A 13,461-nucleotide genomic window follows, 5' to 3' on the forward strand; every position below is an offset into this window, starting at 1 on the left:
AGACTTCATAACAAATATATTCAAATAATTAAAGATAAATTCAAAATGAGTCAATAAAGAAACCACAATAAAAAAAACATGAAGTATAAAAAAAGAGCCAGCACACTTCATTCTACATAAGTCCTACCACCAGGTTTCTTTAAATGTGTGTATTTAACAGTTAAATAAGACCTGAAAAGGGAGTTGGCCTAAAAATAATTTATCATGAAACATCAGTTTCTTCAGAGTTAATAATTCTATGCTAACGATACCAAAAAACCTTGATTAGACTTTGTGGCTTATATTTATTTGATATTAAAAAGCAAAGTTGAGTTCACACACAGAAAGCAATGGCAAAGGACACTGCCTCCAACAGAAAATATGAACCGAAACATGATGGAAAAAACGTTTATATGTAATATAATAAATAGATATCATGTGAACACAGACACATAGACTAGAATACCATGTGATAATAGAAGTAGCCTGAAATGCTACATTTGCAAGCCAAGGAATGCCAGAAATTGCCAGTAAACCATCAGAAGTTAGGAATAAGGAAGGATTCTCTCCCTTACAGTTTTTCAAAGACATCATGGTCCTGACAACACCTTGATTTCAGACTTCTAGCTTCTAGAAGTGAGATAATAAACTTCTGTTGCTTTAAGTCATTCAGTTTGTATAGTATTTTGTTAAGCAGTTCTAGGAAATTAATACAAATATGCCACCTAACATAGTTCTCTCCCATTGGACTATTTACTAATCAATTATTTAAAATTAGTATTTGGAAAAGATGTTTTTTAATGAATAATTAATCAGGTCTCTTTTGATAAAGAAATGCCCTATATTTAATTTTCATATTCTTGTCATATTATAAAAGCAGTATCATAAATATGGGCATTGCTACAAACTATTATGTATAGTCACAGAAAAGCTGAAGAAAACATACGGGAGTTAGAAATGTTTATGAAATACAAGTCTACAGAAAAATGAATAAAATGTTTATTTTAAAACATTATGTGATTACAAAGATAAATTTCTCAACTATACAAACTGTTTTTACATATACATATATACACACATACATTTAAGCTTGGTTTATCTTTCATCTTTTTATCTGAGTAAAAAGAAGAACGCTTTCCTCATTCAGGAGATTTTTGATGTTATAATAGTTACCTAAAAGTAAAGTGATAAGAAAACAAAAGTTATTTCCATAGGAATCATTTCTTTTGATTAAGTATTCAGTCATCACCTGACAGCTGTAGTATAGGACACAAAACAAAAACAATTCACCTAACTTCAAGTAACTTATTCAATTTCATGAACTAAAACATCAAGAGTTAACCATGACACATAATCCAGATAAGGCTTGAGACAATATAAATTTCACATCATTATGGTAAAAAAAAATGCAGAGATGAGTCAGTCAAGGGTTTAAAAAAAGAAAATCTCTTTCTGAAACCAATCTTTATTAGTTCGTAGAACTGCCATGGATTCCTCTAAACCAGACATACTCATATATAGATGAGTATAAAAGGTACAATGTTAAGTAAAAAATCAAAATTTTAAAAACGCAAATGCTACTCTTAAATAAGGTAATAAATAACAGCAAAAGTGAAATACAGATGGACCACAAGTATCCCATGTAACAGGCTTATCAGAATTGAGTACTATCACTGTGACTTCCTATATATTAGAAATTGAGGAAGTTCACAATTGAGAAAATTCCCAAGAGTGCTCACGTTAAGGACTATATAAGCATGGCTATTACTATTGGCTCCTTCCAACAGAATGTAAGCTCCGTAACAGCAGGGATGTTTGCCTGTTTTGTTCATTTTACATCCCAAACTCTTGCAGGAATACATGGACATAGTAGAAACTTTGTTTTCTTTTTGTTTTTGAGACAGACTCTCACTCTGCCACCCAGGCTGGAGTACAGTAGTACAAACGTAGCTCACTGCAACCTTGAAATCCTGGGCTCAAGCAATCCTCCTGTCCCAGCCTCCCAAGATCTAGGACTATAGGTGTGCATCACCAGGTCTGGTTAATTTCTGCATTTTTTGTAGAGATAGGCTCTCCCTACGTTGCCCAGGCTGGTCCCGAACTCCTCACATCAAGCCCTCCTCAGTCTCTCAAAATGTTGGGATTGTAAGTGTGAGCCACTGCACCGGGCTCATAGTAGGCTCTGAATCATACTTGTTGAATGAGTGAATGAATGTCAAGTGGATTAAAACACTTACTTACCATGACTTCTGCTGTTCAGTAGTGGATGAAGCATACCATTCTTTAAACAGTTTAAAATAATGTTCTAAAAACATGATTTCTTAGAGGTAACATGGGAAAAATAATTTTCCTTATTCTCTGGAATATAACATATCTTCTGAGTAAATATTTTTACATTCAGTAGTAAACAACTCTTGTTCTCATGTATCAAAACACTAACTGGCCAGGCACCGTGGCTCACACGTGTAATCCCAGCACTCTGGGAGGCCGAGGTGGGCAGATCACTTGAAGTCAGAAGTTCAAGATCAGCCTGGCCAACATGGCAAATGCAGTCTCGAATAAAAATACAAAAAATAGCCAGGCGTGGTGGTGCATGCCTAAAGTCCTAGCTACTCAGGAGGCTGAGGGCCAAGAATCACTCGAACACTGGAGGCAAAGGCTGCAGTGAGCCAAGATCATGCCACTGCACTCCAGACTGGGTGACAGAGTAAGACTTCTGTCTCAAAAAAAGAAAAAAAAAAAAACACCACACAATAAAATGCTAATATGCTTACCTAATGATAACATGAAAGGAAAACAGGTACCAAACTGTTTTGACATCCATCAGTCATATCACACTTCATTTTGACCACTGTGGCTTCCATTTCCATGGTGCCCAAAAACAACTATATAGATGTTGTCTAAGTGAAATAAATTATCTTTAATTATAGTTACCTGAAGGAACATAGAATGAATCCCCAGTACTTATTATATAAGGTGTTTCGTGTAAAGTACACAAAAGGTCTCCAAAGTTAACATAAAAAACCTGTAAAAATAAAAATCTCATTCAAAATTGAACCATGATAATACTCCAAAGGAACTTTAAAATGTAGTGGGAAAAAGAACAGCTTCCAAGAAATGTGCCTGTTTTAATCTCTGTAACTTGTAACTACATTAAATTTCATGGCAAAAGGGGTCTTGACATGGGGAGGTTAGCTTTGATAATGTAGGTGAGCCCAATCCAAACACACAGACCCTTAAAAATGGGTACTTTCTTAAAAAAAAAAAAAAAAAAACCAACCCGGTTACAGAAGCAGGGGAGAAATGAGGCAGAATGAACAGTCACACAGATTCGAAGCATGAAAAGGACTTGCATCATTGCCAGCACTAAAGATGTGGGGCCATATACCAATAAACATGGGTTATTTCTAGAAACTAAGAATGACACCCTGGCCAACAGTCAGTGAGGAAATGGGAACTTTAGTCCCACAACCACCTGAAACTGAATTCTGCCAACAATCTGAATAAGACTGGAAGCAGACTGGAAGTAGATTCATCCTCACATCCTCCAGAAAGGAATATAAACCTGCCAACATCTTGATTCCAGTATTGTAATACACTAAACAGAATACCTAGTCAAGCTCATGGTTATCTCTACATAACAGTGAGATAAATAATAAAAAAGAGTATTGTCTTAAGTGGTTAAATTTGTGCTACAGTCATGTACTGTATAACAGTGTTTCAGTCAACACCGAAATGCATACACAATAGTGGTCCTATAAGGTTATAATGGTGTTAAAAAATTTTATTGCCTAGTGACCTCACAGCCATCATGATATCCTAATGAATATCATGTGTTTATGGTGATGCTTATGTAAACAAACCTGCACTGCCAGTCACATTAAAGTATAGCACATACAGAAAAAAGTGGAGGATAGAAAGTAGGATAACTTGCAGCTCCCACTCACATGGACAGAACGGTGTGTGGAGACTCACATCATGAACTTTTGCTCCAAGAACTACTGCAGGAACATATCAGGACTGTTGAGTGTCCAAAGTGTGAGAGGGGGAAAGTTTGCCTCCAAACAAATCCTTACTGGAGAACCTGAAAATCCAGGTCATGAGAGGAGGATCTAACCTCACCTAGAGCTAAAACAAATTTAGAGAGGAAAGGGAAATGTAATAGAAGCAGACGCCGGAAGAGTTCTGCAGGTACTCCTGGTTTCCAAGGAAGCCCAGGCAAGCCATTTCTGACTTTATCTCATGGGAGTCCTTGAGAAGGGCTGCCAGTGGCATTGGGGAAGGACCACAGAAAGAAGGAAACTTCCAGCTGAACTTTAAATAATTTTGGCCTAACATGAATTATTCTGGGCAGAATTGAAGAAAGAACAAACAGAAAGCTCAGGTACAAGCCAATGTAGGTGGCAAGAGGCAGGGCCTGAAGGTCCTGCTTGCTTTCTCAGCAGGGAGGCTTTGTAGCCTGGGGGAAAATGTCAGTCCTGTTCACAGGCTTCCTGGATACAAACTTGGTTTGGGGAGGCACAGTGGGAATGAGAATGGCCTAGCCTGGTTGCATGGGAGCTGGGTGAGGCCTGCCTGCTGGTTTCCCCCACTTCCTTGGTGACCAGTATGACACAGTGGAGACAGCCATAATCCCCCTGGGAACATAACTCCAGTGGCCTGAGAACTACACTCACATCCCCTACAGTGGTCACAGCAAGCTCAGTCCAAAGAGAGGCTGAGCTCAGACAAACGTAATCAATCCTACCTCCACCTGAGGTCTTTCTCTAAGTGCCCTGTAGCCAAAGGTGATTTCTTCCTTACAAAAATCTAATGCCAAATCCTACTGCCACCATCAATTTTTGTGGAAAACATCTGGTCTTTCACAAGCCAGTCCTTGGTGCCAAAAAGAGTGGGGACAGCTGTAATACAGGAAGAGATTTCTTTGATTTTCCTTTTTATTTACTGGCTTATGAAAATTCTAGGGCCACTGAAAAGATTATCACCTACACTAGAAAAATACCTAGGCTTTATGTATGCCTCTCTAAAGGTCACATGCTTAGGACAACAAACTACTCAATCTAATTGAAGAATCAAAACAAAAAGCTAAATTCCTATTCCCCTCAAAATCATATGTTAAACATCAAGATTAAGAAAGTAAAAGAGGATAAATCTCTCAATCATGCTGGCTTCCATATTCAAACATAGCAAATTGCATACTTTATACATAGACAGCACCCCGGCAGTGACCTGGTATTTTTTTGGCAACTAAAATAAAAAGTATAAGGCCTTCAAACTTTGAGATTCAGCCATTGTTAGAGATTAGTGTATCCCCTGAAAATTCATATTTTGAAATCTTAACCCCCAGTGTGATGGTATCAGGAGGTGGGGAATTTGGGAGGTAATTACGTCATGAGCACAGAGCCTTCAGGAATGGGATTAGTGCCTCTGTAAGAGATACAGATCAAAGTCTATGGTGTTCTTATTATAGCAACCAAATCTGACTAAGACGTACATCAGGAATGTTTTGCCTCAGATAATTATTTCTCCTCCTTTTTTATTACTGCTTTGTATAATGATCATTATATACCAGAATAATAATAACAGCTAGCACTTACATAGCACTTATACTGTACCTAGCAGTGTTATGAGCACTTTATTCTTATTCGGTTAATGTATATGCCCGCTAATGAGACAGTTACTGCTTTAGTAGCTTTTCATGGGTGAAGAAACTGAGGCACAGAAAGGTTAAGTAATTTTCTAAAGTCACAAGGTAAATGGCAGAGCTGGGGTTTGAACTCAGCCATTTTGATTACAGAATTCATTCCCTAACCACTGTGATATGCTGCCTCCCTAAATGGGGGGGGGGGGGAAAGCCCCCTGAAATGTTCCAAAGCTATTTTTATAACTTAATAATTAACAAAAAAGTTCTTATTACACCCAAAAAGAATTTGCCTCAATCAGAAAGAACATAGGTTCCACCTGGTTCTTTTTTATTTCTTACATTTAATTTATTGAAAACATTAAGCAACTTGCCACAAAAATCTTCATGCAACTGGATTTTGCTGATTACATTCCCAGGTGTCATTTGAAAGCTTTCACCATCCTTTATTTCTTGTAAACTGGTAGTTAAATCTGGAGACTTGCTCAGATTCAGGTTTTGTATTTGCTTTTGGATTTTTTTGATTATGGTTTTTTTGTTTTTTTTTTTCCTAAGGCATGGGGAAAGCTAGACTACTTCTTGGATAGTGTTGTATTTTTACATGAGAAGGCACAAAAAGACAAAAAAGTAATACTAGAAAGTCAAGTATATATTTCTAGCATTTTTTCCTTATCTATTCAATTTGGTTCTCTAAGCACACTTCTCTTCATTTCTACATTTAATTAAGAAAGCTTTTGAAACATACAAAAATAGAATGATGAACTCTCATGAATACTTAACACTAACCACCTGCCCAAGCCAATACTAACCACCTGCCCAGGCCAGAGTCTACTATCCTCATTCCATATTATTTTGAAATAAATGCCCAGTATCATAATTTATCAGCAAATATATCAATATGTACTTAAAGATCAAGTGCTTCTAAAAAACATAACCACAATACTATTATCACACCTAAAAATGAATGTATATTTAATACCAAATATCTAGGTAATGGTCAAATTTCCAATCATCTGTTAAACATATCTTCAAGGGTTTCCTTGAATCAGGATCCAAATTAGCACCACATACAGTGATTGTTGAGCTGTTTATTAAATTTCTCAATCAATATTAATTAGTGGTTCTCAATCAAGGTGATTTTGCCTCTTAGGACAACTGACAATTTATGAAAGACGTATTTAATTTTGTCACAACTAGAGTGCTGCTACTGGAATCTAATGAGCATAGGTCAGGTAAGCTTCTAAATATCCCACAACAAACAGGACAGTCTCCACTACAACAAAAAAAAATTATCTAATGAAAAATGTTACTAGTGCCGTGGCTGAGAAACCCTGATTCCCTAGGTTCCACCTGGTTATTTTTTATTTCCTACATTTAATTTATTGAAAACATTAAGCAGCTTGCCATGAAAATCTTCATGCAGTTGGATTTTGCTAATCACATCCTCAGGTGTCATTTGAAAGGTTTCACCATCCTTTATTTCTTGTAAACTGGTAGTTAAATCTACTGACTTGATCAGATTCAGGTTTTTTATTTGCTTTTCGGTTTTTTTGATTGTTTATGTTTTTTTGTTCTTTTCTTAAGACATAAGGGAGGAAAGACTACTTATTGGATAGTGTTGTATTTTTCTATCAGGAGGCACATAATGCCTGGTTGCGTTCTTTTTAGACATCTAACAGCCACTCAGCCGAGCCTTGATGCCTAGATCCAATAACTTATCAGGGATTGCAAAATGGTAATATTTCAACTCAAACATTCCTTCTTCACTCATTAGCTGGAATATTACTCTAATATGAACAAAATTCTCATCTATTATTTGATTACCTAATAACAGAGTTTATATAGAAAAGGCAGAATCAGTTGTTAAAATGAGTTAGCTTCCTAGACGCCTCCAATAGTAACAAATTAGGTTCATTTGTAGTAGTAGTGGTCATGATCGTCTTACAAATTCATGGATTTAGATATAATTGATACATATCAATCTAATGAAGTTATTGTTATTAATACTCAAACTTCATATCTTAGTCAGCCGGTGGTGGCATCTTCAAGTTGGAACCTGAAACATAACCCAATCTTAATGGTTTATGATTAGTAGTTTGCTATCAATTCCAAGCTCAGATTCAGGCCTAGAATCAGGCATTTCCACAAGAAACCGGCTCTTTTAAGTAGGTTGCTGTCATCTTTTTGTTTTTTTAGTTCTGGAACATTTATTGTCTAATTAAAAAAATATTATTAATCATTTTTCATTGGGTTTTTTCTCTCTCCTGAAATTCTTATTATTTGAATTTAGGCATGTTTATCTCTCTTCTCTATATTATTTAACTTTAATATTTTCTACTTCTTAATTTCCTTCTTGTCTCCTGGGAAGTTCTACAACCAGCTGTCATAATTAATTTGTAAATTCTTCTGCAGTTTGGTTTTAACAAATCTACTACTGTTCCATCTTCTATATTCTCTAGTATTGTGTTTGAAAGAGAGTTAATGGCCTGTGCTGGTTCTCCATCTTGTCATCTTTATTATTTTTTTCAAAAACATATATTTAAGTGTGCTTCATGTTTAAAAATGTAAAAATCTAGTCTTATTTTTAAAAAACTTTAGCTTTAATTTTCATTATAAAAAGTTAAAGATAATATATATAAGAAATAAAATCAATAACTATATCATCACATAGTAAAACGTGTATTCTCTTCAAGATTTTATTTACATTTTTTAATATGTACATTTTTCCTAGTTAGAAAAATAGAAAAATAGATACTATATACAAAGAACTTTGATGTTGCACGTTTACTTAAACGTTTATCACAAGGGTCTTCATATACGGCTATTCTTCAAAATAAAATGCTCAAACTATTTGAATGTGCTTAGTGCAGTGCCTGAAACGCTTAAGTTCGGTATAATTGTTTATTATATCATAAAATGGTTTATCTCATTACTAAGTCAAAATTAAAATGTAACATTTTCTTCCTGTAGCACATTGTAGTGATTTCTCATTTCTGCAATTAGTCAATGATTAAATAAATAACTACGTATGTTCAGCACCTCTTCCCTGAACTTTCAAATTATTTCTTTAGGAAAAATTTCTAGAAATGAGATTCACCGGTCACAGGGTATAAATGCTTGTCTAATAATTTCCACTAACTCAGTAATTATAAAGTATCATTTGGATTCAAACGTGTATTCCTTTGAACATTAGCCAGATTACATACTTTCAAACATCTACTATTCAAATTTCCTTTTGCATAATAAAAGCATGACAGTTGAATGGGTAACTGCGATTAGTTCAGTGATGACATTTCATTTTTATCCTCATTATTAATTATTCTTTTATTATACAGGGACCATCTATACTTTTAAAATGTGTTTTCACTCACAGTAACTGGAGGTCTATAACATTTTAAGTTTGAATTAATGAATATTGCTAAATTATTTTAAATCATGATTCTAGCTATACTGATGCAGTAATAATCTTTGACTTTCATATGTACCTTTCCTTGCCTTGCCTAAATTTGCCCTTCTTTGTTAATATAAACTCAAAGTTAATATTAACTTTGTTAATATAAACTTCACATTTTTTCCCTCCTTTTTGAACTTAAAGTAAGTTTGTCATTAAAGAGAATCATTCTGGGTGTGATACTTCAATAGCAGGATTTCAGACTCCTGAAATGTCAGACTAAAAAATGTTCCTTAGTTATATTTTTTAACTGCTGATAAGTATTCTCAAAATTTGATGCTTTTCAAATTCTATATTCTATAATTTTCAAACTCAAACACAAATATTATATATATACGTGTGTGTACATACACACGTATATATATGTTCCTGTTACACACACACACACACACACACACACGCACACACACACAAAAAAAAAACAGACCAATGTTGCAGAGGTATATGTCTCTAAATGGGGGTGAGGGTGGAGAAAAGGAGATAAAGAGGAAGAAAGATATAGACTGATTCACCTTGAATCTCATTGTAACTTCAGCCAGTAATATTGTTACATATAATGGTACATTACTTAGTACTTACAGAAGCAACTAGCTCTTAGTCCTAAGTCTATGGCTAAATAGTTAAGTAGTTTTTTTTTTAATTATTATTATCTCACTCATTTTTATTTACTTTTTTTTCAGGTTACTGTTTTATTAATATATAATAGTTTTAGATATTTTTGTGGTACATGTCTCATTTTAATACCTGTATGCAATGTATAATGATCAAATAAGGCTAACTGGGATATAAGTCATTAATGAAGAAGTCTTTTAACCTATTTCTCTATACATTATCATAGAAATCTGGAATTAGACTTAACCTCTATAATTCCCCAGCACTAAAATCCTAATGATTTGTTTGCAAATCTATATTCTAAGATGTTTTTAACTAAAAAACATTCCTTAAATTTCTAAATCTCAAAAGAATACAGTGCTATGCAGAGAACAGATACTTTCAAATAACTATTGGCTGGTAGACTCTAAACAGATTGAACAAATCAAAACCTTTTTCTGCATAGTGTAGTAATAGAATTTAATTTCTGAGGAAACAGCATTTTAATGTCTCATCAAATCCAATAAATCAGAGTTCTACCTATGGCAAAACATAAATATATAAAAAAATATATATACTTACCAATATATCCTGGCCAACATGCTGCTTTCCCTTTTCTTCTTGTGGTCCTAATATCAATTTCCCAGTAGAAAAAAAAGGTGTATCCAATGTCTTATATACCTTCAACTCACCATGCTTAACAAAAAATTGATATGTATCTTGTGGCCTTATAAGATCTAGGAGTAAAACAGTAATACAAATACAAAACAAAAGCAATTATTATTGGTCAACGATATAACATATACACATACATATAATAAAGAGTTATTTCTGGATATAAATCTGCCTTAGAGGGACAGAACTGATTCAGATCAAAGATGGAGATAGAATGCCAGAGGTCAAATTGTTGTCTGTCTTAAAAGCTGTATGAGCTTAGTCAAGTTACTTAAGCTCTCTCTCACTGTGCCTCAATTTCCTTTTCAGTAAAATGAAATTAATAATAGGTTCTTCTATTTGATGTTAATGAGCTGCTGTGAATCTCAATGAGTTAATGTGTGTAAACTATTTAAAATATTGTCTGGCACAAAGTTAGCACTGTTAGCTCCAGCTGAATAATAATAATGACAGTATTACGGTAACTAAGACAGAAAACAAAATTAGCTGAGATACTAAAAAGAATTCCCTATTTTTGAAGTTTAAAATAAACCATGAATGCATCATCACCATGCCAACAGGCTTTTTTGTACTGCTTGACTGATGCTAATTTTTATTAGGTAAAATTTGTGAGAAACCAAGTTCTAATGGTTGTTCAGAAATTACTATCTCACTTACAAAAATTTCCATTACTTAACAAACATTTCCAGATCTATAATTAATAAATTATTCTGTCATCAACCTCTGATTCTATTTCCCAGGATATTTGGGAATGTTAGTGATCCTACAGACTACATGATATAGAAACAAATATATAGTAGATTCAAAAAACAAAAAATGAACTCCTGACAATAGTCACAATAACCTGGCAGAGTACAACAATGCTTTCAGTTGAGACACTAAACAAAACTCCATACTTCTTTGTTCTGTTGCCAAATAATCTGAATATAAAAGATAACTTTGCAAAGATGTTAAGGTACTAAAAGAAGTCTATTTTCATAGTCCACATTTTAATTAGGAGTACAATTACCACCTTTCTTTTCTTAAAAAATTAATTATTTATTTTATTATTACCTTTTTTGAGACAGAGTCTTGCTCTACATGTCCAGGCTAGAGTACAGTGGCGCGATCTCGGCTCACTGCAATCTCTGCCTCCCAGGTTGAAGCAACTCTCCTGTCTCAGTCTCCCGAGTGGCAGGCACTACAATCACACACCAACATGCCTGGCTACCATTACAACCTTTCTGATTTGACCTTCTCCTCTGATTTTGGAAAAATAGCCCTTAGTACTCAATGGTGCAGTCCTAACAGTTATTGAAATATTTAAATATTTCTTGTGTGTGTGTGTGTATATATGTGTATATACACATATACATATATATTTACCAACCAGGCTATATATATATATATATAGCCTGGTTGGTAAATAGCTGAGTAATCCATAAACTCTCACCTCACTATAGCCCATCCCTTGGGGATCTTCCATGACCTGCTACAGGCTAAAATATTTAATGCCTATCCAATACAGCAGGAGGCTTCCAGGACTTTGCACCGGCTTTAAGCTTAGAGCTGGCATTTGCATTTGTACAACTGACTGATGCCCTTGCTAGTCATCCTCACAAAGGATTCATATCCCAGGTAACATTACTGCCATTCATAGGCCCAAAAGTTTGTCTGTGCCCTCCCCACAATCCCTGCCTGGGTTTGTGGTAAGAGGATCCTTGAGTCTGCCAACTATCTATAATTCCCTATAAACAGCCTCTGTCCCCATGTGTCCTCCTGGTCAAAGAAGGCCTAGACCCTGTTGAGGGAGACAACATTCCTGATTATAGCACTTGTGCCCTAGAGGACAAGTCCAGGGTGTTAAGTGTACCCTGGAGGCTGTCTGACATCAATATTCCCCCACAGTTGTCTTCACATAGACTGCTTATTAGAATTAGATTCTCTTCTGGACTTTAGCACTGAAAGAACTGGGGAGAGAAAGGGAAAGTAGACAGGCCAATCATCAAGCAAGCAATGTTTTCTTACAAGTTGTTTAAGTATTTTCAATAACAGCCCTGATCTTACCCAGGAGAATAATCTCTCTTGTTTCTGGGTCCTTTACCCTCGTTGGCTGCAAAGGATCTCCAAGAGGTATATCTAGATTTACCATTAAGCTAGTCTCTGCAAAAGAAATACCATTGAAATACAAACTACTTAAAATTATTCTCAATTATAAAAATCATTCAGTATAAAATATAGGTATACAGAAGTTATAAAAGAAAATTGTCAAAAGCACAAGTCTCTTCCTATTTATAAGCACTCTGATATACAAAAATTCAAATTTAAGACCCATAATAATTTAACATAAAAGCAAACACCCTAAACTTCCTATTTTTTGTAAGCCTACAATGTGTAAACTCAAACTCTTGCATCATCAAGGAATTGATGTTTTGCATAATCTTTAAGAGGTATATAATACACTTTAGAAATGTCTATTTTAACCATCATTTGGGCATAGGAAAGGTAGGTTTCATTTGACTAGGCAATTTACTCATGAAGAAATTTATACAATTATATTAATACTTTTTTAAGAATAAAATTAGCTTACTTTCCATTTGGAAGGAAGTAGACATTAAAAAATCAATTTTACCTATAGTATTATTTCTGAAGTTTTTGGAAGTAAATTTCATATTTTGCAAAGAGCTTCTTCTCAAAGTAATCCTATTTAAAATAAAATCTAAAAGTTACTTTCATAAATAAGTTCATACTTCTTTCATCGTTATCAAGACAGATCCTTTTCTTATTAGCTCTTTTGCCGACTTTTCCAATGTTTTCTTTTGCCTTCCTTTTAGATGGTACTGTGTCTGGAGAGAGTATTCCACTAACCACAAATCCTCCTGAAATTTAACAAAAAAAGGAAAATATACACGGGAAAGAGAAAAGCTTGAAACAAAACTCCTTAAATTTAATATGGCACCTCTCCTTTCAAAGTATCAAAGAATATATATGTCTGCAGCTAATAGTTGAAATAACACAAAACTAACCCATTTCATTCTGTCTCTACCACCCTAAATCAGAAGCTGATAAAACAGGATTAGATGACGAAACATAATTAGATGGTCTCTGTTGCTCAACTGAAATCAATAGTCATCAGTGTGAGCTT

General features: G+C 34.5%; 1 protein-coding gene across 3 annotated transcripts in view; it reads right to left on the reverse strand.

The window, feature by feature from the left end:
• Positions 1 to 264: 264 nt before the first annotated feature.
• Positions 265 to 13,461, reverse strand: part of CENPC (centromere protein C) — a 63,339-nt gene continuing 50,142 nt past the window's right edge. For 2 of the 3 annotated variants that reach the window (XM_017514079.2, XM_017514077.2), the window contains 5 exons: positions 13,067 to 13,195; positions 12,384 to 12,479; positions 10,245 to 10,399; positions 2,914 to 3,004; positions 265 to 1,152 (listed from right to left, as the gene is read on the reverse strand). In XM_017514079.2, coding sequence (XP_017369568.1) covers positions 1,082 to 1,152; positions 2,914 to 3,004; positions 10,245 to 10,399; positions 12,384 to 12,479; positions 13,067 to 13,195 — 542 coding nt within the window. In that variant the 3' untranslated portion in view covers positions 265 to 1,081. Of the gene's footprint in view, positions 1,153 to 2,913; positions 3,005 to 10,244; positions 10,400 to 12,383; positions 12,480 to 12,948; positions 13,196 to 13,461 lie in introns of all 3 variants that reach the window. The other variant, XR_001820486.2, reaches the window with a different exon arrangement.

The sequence above is a fragment of the Cebus imitator genome, unplaced genomic scaffold (genome assembly GCF_001604975.1).
Source record: "Cebus imitator isolate Cc_AM_T3 unplaced genomic scaffold, Cebus_imitator-1.0 Scaffold513, whole genome shotgun sequence".
NCBI classification, from domain to species: Eukaryota; Metazoa; Chordata; class Mammalia; order Primates; family Cebidae; genus Cebus; species Cebus imitator.